The sequence below is a fragment of the Oryzias melastigma genome, linkage group LG24 (genome assembly GCF_002922805.2).
Source record: "Oryzias melastigma strain HK-1 linkage group LG24, ASM292280v2, whole genome shotgun sequence".
Classification (NCBI taxonomy): domain Eukaryota; kingdom Metazoa; phylum Chordata; class Actinopteri; order Beloniformes; family Adrianichthyidae; genus Oryzias; species Oryzias melastigma.
In genome coordinates, this window is record NC_050535.1 from 3619226 (window position 1) to 3629134 (window position 9909).

At 36.9% G+C, this 9909-nt stretch overlaps 1 protein-coding gene across 4 annotated transcripts in view; it reads right to left on the reverse strand.

Moving 5' to 3' along the window:
• LOC112157917 (centrosomal protein of 128 kDa) overlaps window positions 1-8727 on the reverse strand; it is a 40142-nt gene extending 31415 nt beyond the window's left edge. For 2 of the 4 annotated variants that reach the window (XM_024291025.2, XM_024291022.2), the window contains exons 1-8: window positions 8047-8724; window positions 7850-7936; window positions 6580-6706; window positions 6382-6500; window positions 6070-6161; window positions 5459-5531; window positions 3765-3875; window positions 258-341 (exon numbers count right to left, since the gene is read on the reverse strand). In XM_024291025.2, coding sequence (XP_024146793.1) covers window positions 258-341; window positions 3765-3875; window positions 5459-5531; window positions 6070-6161; window positions 6382-6500; window positions 6580-6706; window positions 7850-7936; window positions 8047-8199 — 846 coding nt within the window. In that variant the 5' untranslated portion in view covers window positions 8200-8724. Of the gene's footprint in view, window positions 1-257; window positions 342-3764; window positions 3876-5458; window positions 5532-6069; window positions 6162-6381; window positions 6501-6579; window positions 6707-7849; window positions 7937-8046 lie in introns of all 4 variants that reach the window. The other 2 variants (XM_024291023.2, XM_024291024.2) reach the window with 2 other exon arrangements.
• Between the last annotated feature and the right edge of the window lie 1182 nt (window positions 8728-9909).

Here is a 9909-nt window from a genome sequence, read left to right on the forward strand (position 1 = left end):
TGTTTTGTAGTAACGATCATAAGTTAAATTAACTGACTGAGCTTCAATGCAAATACTAACATCCAATATTGATATAATCCTTTTTTTATTTTATTTTGAAACTATTTTACTCGTTTCCATCACCTTCTTGCCTCAGATGAATCAATCTGGTTGGATGGTGTGAAGATAAATCGATACATCAATACAACATTGATGAATCGTTACACCTCTATTTGTAATGATTTCTTGTTATGTAAAATAATAATAATGCAGTTCACCCTGTATTTCTCCCTCTCCGCTTGAAGCAGCCTGGCGGTCGTGGCTTCATCTTCACGTGATTGGACTTGGCGTCTTCCTAAAGCCTTAAAATAAACAAATAAAGAAAAAGTCACAAGCAGACAAACACAGATGGACACAATAAGAAACTAGACAAGTTTCACTACCTGTGATAATACTAGTGTGAATGCTTTTTGCTGAAAATGGTGACGCAATTTACTTTAATTGCTAAAGGGATTTGCTGAAAATGTTAAAACTATTTGCAAATTGTTAAATTTGCGTAAAGACTGGAAATTTTGTTGAAGAACTATGAAAGAGCGCAGCAGTTCACCTACATTTCTGAAAAACTTTATAGTAAAATTGCTTAAAAATCCTCAATCCAGGCCAATATTTTAAAAATATTAAGTGTGTTTCTTAAATATGAGCTAAACTCCAAATTAGCTTAAAAAACCTTAGTGGATGCCAAATTAGGGGGGAAAAAAAGCTAGCTTGTTGCTTAGAAGTAGCCTAAAACTGTTCAGTGATTCAATCAAAAACAATAGTATGTTGCTAAAATAGAAGCTAAACTCCAAATTAGCCAAAACAAGAGAAACCTTAGTAGAGGCCAAATTAGAAAAAAAGCTAGCACATTGATTAATTACTAGCTAAAGTACAAAATAGCCTAAAATTCCTCAGTAAGCTAAATTAGTCAAAAACGTTAGCATGTTGCTAAAATAGAAGCTAAATTCTATATTGGCCTTAAAAACCCTAGTAGATAACAAATTAGTCAAAATTTTTAGCATGTTGCTAAAATAGAAGCTAAGCTCTAAACTAGCATAAAAACACTCAGTAGATAACAAATTAGCCAAAATGTTACAATATTCAATGTTGCTAAAATATTAGCTAAACTCCAAATTAGCATAAGAAACCTTAGTAGATTCCAAATTAGCCAAAAAAGTTAGCACATTGTGTAAATACTAGCTAAACTCAAAAAAGCCTAAAATTCCACAGTAAACTAATTTAGTAAAAAACGTTAGCATGTTGCTAAAATACAAGCTAAACTCTAAAGTAGTCTAAAAACTTCAGTAGATAACAAATTAGTCAAAAGTGTTAGCATGTTGCTAAAATAAAAGCTAAATTCTAAATTGGCCTTAAAAACCCTAGTAGATAACAAATTAGTCAAAAACGTTAGCATGTTGCTAAAATAGAAGCTAAGCTGCAAACTAGCATAAAAACACTCAGTAGATAACAAATTAGCCAAAATGTTTCAATGTTGCTAAAATATTAGATAAACTCCAAATTAGCATATAAAACCTTAGTAGATTCCAAATTACCCAAAAAAGTTAGCACATTGTGTAAATACTAGCTAAACTCAAAAATAGCCTAAAATTCCTCAGTAAACTAAATTAGTCAAAAGTGTTAGCATGTTGCTAAAATACAAGCTAAACTTTAAAGTAGCCTAAAAACTTCAGTAGATAAATTAGTCAAAAGTGTTAGCATGTTGCTAAAATATTAGCTAAACTCCAAATTTCTTAAAAATTACTATAAAAGAATCAAACATAGCCCATGATTACATATAAAGGTTTGCATCTAATCTACTTAAAATTTTGAAATTGTTTCCTGTAGGGCATTTTTTGCTCAATATTTCAAAAACTGTAAAGTTCATGATAATCAAAAATACAAGCAGTAATGTCCTGAACAAGCTGAACGTTTTTTATACCAAGATTGTTGAAATCACTGAAAGTGTGACTGAGTTTCTACTTGCTGAAAGGAGCATCACTATAGAATGTCTACTAAACATTCACACAATAATCTGTATTTTTACAGAATGTTACTTTCTTGAATTGTTTCCTGTATTGTTGTGGGTATTTGCACCAGCTTACCGATCCCATTGGTCGGGAGCAGGCTGGGTGATGAATTACTCGCTGCTGGCGATGCAATCTACCCGAGTGACTCATTATCTATTTGATTCACATCACAAAGGCGCTCACAGGTGGAGAAGAAGTGCGCCCTCTGCTCTTCTTCATTTCCTGCTCTTTAGCAGATGATTTTTTCCCCTTCCTATCCTCTCATCCTTTTTATTTACCCTTTCTGGTTCAGCCCCGCCCCCCATCCCTTCACCACCCCCACCCCAGGAGTGTTACCTCAACTTTAGAGACCCATTTTAAACGTTTTTTTATTTATGATTTTGCAGCTTTTAGGAAAAATTCTAATAAAAATATGTCAAATGGTTCTACAAGTTGTGGGCAGAACCGCTGGGCACGGAGCAACTCCGCCCTCACTTCCCCTCCCTGTTGCTGAGAGCTTTCTGTTCTCTAACCACGACTATACCGACTATTAAAATAATCGTTGTAGCAGCTCTACTCTCTCCGGAAAGCTTAACTGTTTAACACCGGAGCTTAAATGTTTGTGCGCCGCTTTACTCCATTTCAGAATCAGCTACAATGACGCCGATCGTGTTACGGCTGAAAAGTTACGGTACGTTTGAGTGTGTTGCCGGTGACATCTCGCACCCCCAACCTTACACTACCGGTTCAAAAATGGCTCGATTCACAACAACTGGAATTAAAAAAATACTAAAAATGCTATTTTAGGATCAATTTTCTCTCTATATGTTCTCCATTATCACAAAAATGCTCCAAGAAGATGCTAAAAACAACTAAAATACAACTTTGTCATTAACTGAGTTTGTTTTTTTTGCAGTACAATGCAGCAGCTCTGACAGATAAAAAGGGATTCTGTTACAGAAAAATAACTAAATATCTATAAACTTCTGAATCTGCTGTCAGTTTTTTTAATAATTCATTCAAGAATGATTCTCCGGACTCAGAAAATATCAAAGATTATGAGACAAACGGGATTTAAATTATTTAAATATGTAGTGGGAAAAATCAGCTGCATTTTGTGTGACGTTATTTTTAAGATTGCAGTTATGAGTTCAAGTATTTAAAAATGTATTAAAGAAATCATCAAATTAGTAATTGTCGCTTCTTCTTCATCTGGAGACGATAAAAAAGTTTCAAACGATCCAGAAACACAGATCCTGTTTGATCTCCAACACATGAAAAATGGAGGATTATTAACTAATAAATGCCAACAATCTGTACAACCACTCAAGAGTGACCGATCGGCATTCGGCGCCGCAGAACGACGGATTCATCACAAGGAGGAACAGTCCTGCTGGGATGCTTTTATCTGCAGCGTTTCTCCATTGAGGAGGAGAAACAAATGACTAGAAGCACATTAACCAGAGATGTCAGACTAGAAAAGCTTCCATTGCACTTTATAACCATTAGAAATGACTTCAGAAGATGTATATTGTGGTGGAATACAATCGATTGGGAGCGTGCGTGCTGAGGTGACGCGGATGCCGGCTCGTTTGCATATGCAGAACCCGTCCGGCACATTTAGGGTTCTAATATTTCAGGGCTGAATCTGTGAGTTAATGACACCTATAGGTCCTTGCTTCAGGCTTTTTCATAAATAAAAATCAAAAAAGTGTGTGTGATGCACGGATGAGCGGTTAGCACCTCCTGCAGCCCGTCAGGCGCCGCCTCACGCTGCTCCGGCCTCCTCTCCTGCTCGCCGCGCAGCATTTCTCTCTCCAGCTCCTGCAGGCGGCGGTCCACGCGGCGCGGCACCTGCAGACGGAGAGGGTCACGCAAACCTCTTCCTGATAAACGACACGCATTATCTGCTGTGTGTAACCGGTTAGCCACGTTTTCCGACTCGGTCTCATCAGGAGGCGACACATGCAGCTGAGCAGGACAGCGGACGCGTTTATCTTGTTGTGTCCGCAGATAAAAAATATTAAACACGTCACCTAAAGTACAATCTGTCATGGAGCTGAAATTTGTGTTTACAGACATCTTTTCAAGAGAATCTGGCCACAGAAAAAAATACGGCGCTCAAAAATGAATAGTCAGAAGTCCCTCCCCCTTCTGGAGCCAGACGCAAAAAAACATAATTTGCGCCTGAAATCACTAGCCGGAGTCCTCAACCAGAACCCCCGTTTAAAGTTTTCAACCCTTAGTTCCTTTGTCATATCGTAACTATGGGAGCAACTGATTTACAGAGAAAAAAACGACATCACGTCGGCTCTGATCAGCTGATTCAAAGGGAGAAAAACGACATTTTTTTAGCATTTTCTCCAGAGGGAAACGGGTGTAGTTATACAAACATGAACACTTGTTAAGATTGACTTGAAATAATCGAACGATTAGCGTTCTCTGTCCTGTTCAACGCTCATCTTGAACACTAAACTGCTTGACAGTTACAGTTTATTCACATTCAAAACCTTAAAAGCTGATAGTTTTTTAAAAGCTTTTAAAATATCATTTTTAAAGGGTTTCCTGAAGTTTAGGAAATTCCCGCTTACGCAACTTGCTAAAGTTGTGAATCTTCCGCTTCCAGCAAGAGATTGTTTCTGGCGATGGTGGTGGACAAATAATAAGAAATTGTATCTTAAAATTACATTTCTGAGTACTTCTTTATTCAAATTGATGTGAATCAGGAGCAGACGACAAATCGACGTTTGAAAAAGATCCACGTCTTTGTTTTCTGGCTGATAGCTCCGATATTGCTCAGTGTTTTTGTTGCACCTCTAATGGTACGCTGTGGTTGTTAGGGGCTGTGGGGGGAAGTGTAAACAGATGGATGATGGGAACTGGGGGCGGGGCTGCTCTGCACCATCCCACAACTCAAAGTTGAGTTTCTAACGAACTGTCGCTCAAACTCTTATCATAACTGAAGCCGCCGATGAGTCGATTAGTCACAATATTAAAATAGTCGAGGACTAATTTAATAATCAATGTCTTTTTTTTAGCTAGCATGTAGCTTAAACTGTTTATAGCTAATTATGGTTAAGATGTGTGTTTTACATTTAGGTTAAGTGTGATCCAGTTAGTCAACTAATCTGAAAAATGAATGGGCAATTAGTCGACTATTAAAATAATCATTTGTGGCAGCTCTAATCATAACTAACAGAAATTATGATTTTTATTGTATGTTTTGTTGTTTATGTGTTGACTTTAACCATAAATGGGCATGTCCCGTGGTTAATATGCTGAATAAATTAAATATAATGAAAGGCTTGGAAAATGTGATTAGAGTGAGACTCCCGTCTGCATACATGATCAATACTTGATTTTCTGATCCTAAATTTAAGATTTATCTTTTTTTCCTAATATTTATGGAACAAGAAAGCACATTTGCCACAACTCACGGAGTCTAGTCTTTGGGAGGCGGTCATGTGCTCCGTGAGGCTCTCCATCGCCCGGCGGGTGTCGATATCAGCCCTACCGAACAAAGAAAGACAAATCCAACCCATCTGTGAATATATTCAAGAGTTCATCGATCCCAATGTAGATTTGATGCCACCAAAAGAAAAAAAATAAAATAACGATTGGGCTTCAGATGCAGAAAAAGTGCGGTGGATCAATTTGCTCTGGTCAGCAGAACAAAGGATGAGAGGGTTCTTAATATCTTCAAAATGTCAACTTGTAATCCGCTCTGAGAGTCCAGATCTGCACTCTTCTGGCTTTGCAGAGACATCTCTGCAGGGTTACATTTCCTTTTTAATTGCATCTTGATCGCTGAGATTTAAAGAGATGACGGGCAAGCGTTAATCTGCAAACAAAAACCCAGAGTGAGGCGCTCGTAAAAAGCTGCAGAGCTGTGTCCTGCACAGGCCGCCCAAAATTCAGTCGGAAAAGAAAAATATGTTTGTTTTTACGTCAAGACATCTCTTACAGCTTCAAAAAGCTGAGCGCCGTTTCCCGTGAAAGCTTATGTCAGCTTTCACCAAAACAATGCTGAACAAAACGCATGAAATACCTGTTCCTCCTGAGGATCTCTCTATCCAGGTCATCAGACAGTCTCTGGTGATCCGAGCACAGGTCTCGTAGGGATTGGTGGAATGCGTGAATCTGTTTAAAACAGCCACAGAATCATTCTTACAGGATGGAAAAACAGAGCATAGATAGATTTCCTTCTGTAATTAGATTTAAAAGGATTAATTTAACTGAAATGATAAGAACTGGAGCTCATCATCACTGGAGAGGTGATGTCTAAATGTTGCTGACTCAGTGTGCCCTCTTGTGGCCTCCTGTTGAAACTGCACACATTAAAACGGCTGCTCCTCCTCACCTCCTCTGTGGGCACACCGGAGTCCTTAAAGCGAACATTAGCAGACTGAGACCTCCTCCTCCTTCCTGGAAGGTGACGGTTGTCCCTCAGCGGGGATGTTGGGTAAAATCTCTGTCCTTCTAAAAAATACAGTTTTCAGATATGATTGTGTTTTTCTTTTTTTGTTGTTGTTTTGGTTCCATAAATAGTTTAGTTTACCTGATTCAGAGTGAACTTCCAGATCACTGGTTTGCAGAGTGGAAGCAGACGGACTGCAAACTCCATTGACTCTGCTCAGCCTCTTGGTCTGCAGCTGATTGATGGACTCCTCCAGGTTCTCTCTGAGCTGAAAAGCAACAAAGCAAAAATGAATAACAAAACATACTATCTGAAATACACAACTACGCAAAATAACCAGGAAAATCAACGGTAATCACTAAAGGTGTCATGCCATTATTTTTTGTGGCCTGTAATTAATACACCTAATTTTTATTGCAATTATTTTTAACCTTATAATTGCAGTAAAAAGCCTTATTTTGGGTATTTTATTTAAATTTGTGACATCGTAATGCATTAAAAGATTAAAATCCTACTAAAAAAGAGGCTATATGAAGCTTTTATTAATATAGGATTTACAACCTTTACTTTTACACAAGTAAGGCGAATTTTTTCATTAAATCTTGAAAAATTAAAAATTAAATAAAAAAAAACCAAAACAAAACATTGGAACCAGTTAGAACAGAGGTGACAAACTCAATCGCACAAGAGACAACATAGAAAACACACCTTAGGTCGCGGGCCAAACAGGATAAACATTTATCAAATACTTTAAAACTACATTTTTAGAACTTTAAAACTGTAACTTTTTAACATAAGTATGAACTAGATTTATAGCATTACCTGTGACAATGTTAGTGTGAATGCTGTAAGCTGAATTTGGTTGCTGAAGATGCTGAAGCTGACAGCTGAAACCACTTAAGTTAATAGCTGAAAACACTGAAGTTGATAACTGAAAACGCTGAAGCTAATAGCTGAAAATGCTGAAGTTGAAAAGATTGATGCTGTGTGTATATGTATGTATTTATTATACGTTTATTCAGAGGTTAAGTTGATTACAGACCTTGTTTCGCTATTTCTTTAAAATTTTAGTAATATTGGACATTTTCTCTGCGTTTGGTTTCAATGTCATGCTTTTCGTAAAGCACTTTGTGGATTCTTTTGGTGAAAATTGCAAAATAAATGATTTTCTATTTTATACCATAAGTAAATAGACAAAAAAAGGAAAGTTGGTGGATCTCGTCCTCTGGATGAATTTATTTCCAAATATGAAAATTTAAACTTGAGTTTTTGCTGTCAATTAGATGCTAAACTAAGGTTATTTTGGACCCAAATTGGTTTGATGGATATTTGCATAAAAAATCTTGTATTTTCGGTAAAATAATGTGTTTATTGATGTTGAAAAGTGATCATTTTTAACCAGGAGTCTCACCAGTGCCATGGCCTCAGCCTGGTCATCCGTGTGGCCTTGGTACTGACCCAACATCCGGTCCACTTTGGTCAAGTTTCTGCTGGTGTCCTGTCGAGTAATAATCCACGTGAATGTAAATCAGAGCAGATGTGACTGTAGGACAGGTAAACCTGCTCCTGGCTGCAAACGTTTCCATCACGACGCGCAAACACAAGTACCTGCAGGGTGTTCGCCAGGGTGCTGATCTTCTGACTGATGTCCGCAGCCCGGACGTCGCTGCCACTCCCGCTGCTCCTCTCGGTTCTGCGTCCTCGCGACCGGCCGGGTCCCCTGCTCCTGCCGAGCGACTCCGACTCGCTGGACGTTTCCATAGTTTCCCGACCAAACACCGCGACGAGGACTCAAACAAACCCGTTAACTATAACGCTTGCGAATTGAATTAATGTCAACTTTTGGTGCACAGGGTGCATGTAACGTTCCGTAGATGCATCGTAAGTTGTTCATATTTGCGTTTCACTACCAGAGATGAATTTTCAAACCTCCAAAGCACGAATGAAGCCGTTTTCATCCCGATAAATCGCAGCTCGGGGCATTGTTTTGATAAATCCTTCCTGCAACAAGTGGGAGGACGGGACGCGAACGTTAGCTAGCTAGCTAACTAACAGAAAGTTGGCTAAATAAATTACGCTTAGGATAAAACTCCAAGTTTTGTACAAAGCAAATCACGACATGAAACAAATTAAATTAAAATATAACACGGAAAACGCTACATTTTTAAATGAAAAACGAAAATCAAGAGAACACCACTGTTCATCCTTCAGGTTTAGCAACTTAAACCAGCCGCGTCTGTCCAAGAAAACGTTAGACCGTAATAGCGGAAAAGGATGCTGGGAAGTGTAGGCTGTTCCGCGCCTGGATACCGTGGGAATGTGTAGGAGGAACTACATTGTCCAGATAAGAGCTTTAGCGCCAAGAATGCCGCTACATAGGTAAAAAAAAAAAAAGCGTTTATCATTAAATAATACATTTTACTCATGGTCTAATAATTGTAGAGGTAATTTAAAAAAAATCTTTGCTATAAAAATAATTATAATAAAAAATATTAAACCCGTATATTCTATATTTATTTATTATAAATACAATAATAAAGTCCAAATAGATTGCATATGTTTATTTTTCTGCCGAAAATAAGATTTATCTTTTCATTTAGTTACTTTGAAATGTAAGCATTTATTTATATTTACTTCGGATGACATAAGACTTTCAAAATAAAATATCAAGAAAAAGAACTATTGATTCCAAAAAGAGGAGCTCTTTAAAAGCAGCAGATTATAAATAACTAAACAATAGATCATTCATATTCACAAACATAAGATTTATCTTATCTATGAATTACTTTCATGTGTAAGATATTACACAGAACCGTTATTAATCCTAAAAAGGGGAATTTAAATTGTTACCACAGCTCTTGATAATATTGTGCAGAGGCCAAAACACTATTAATGTGAAAAAATAGTAATATATTTACAATTTTTCTCTAAAATAAACATAACTTGTGTAATTATGTGTATTTGTATATTTATAAAATGACTCAGATATCAACAAAATAAACAAATATAAGCATATGGCATGTATGTATCAGTAATTTAATCATTTAAAATATTTTACTTATATTTTTCAGTTTTTTTTTTTTTACCTAAGTTAATTATTAATAATTGTCATTTTTTTAGCTTTTATTTGTAACAAATAAACTGATTGCTCTTAAGGAATAATCTCAATGAGTTTCCCTAACATGATGCATAGATTTTTATGGAAAAATTCATTCTTGAAAAGTCACTTATGAGAGTTTTGCCCTCTTTTGGTGTCACTTTTACATATATTTCGTGAATATTGAGGCTTCGGCAGTGCTGTATGGAAAGAGGGAACCAAAGTCTGCTTTTATGATGTCTCTAAGTAACTCAGTTTAAACTGGATCTATTAAAATGATAGCAACAAAGTGTCTATAATGTTTCATGAATGCAGCAGGAGATGCTGACGGCCGGGATTTGGATTTTCTGACAAAACTAACACACTTGTAATCA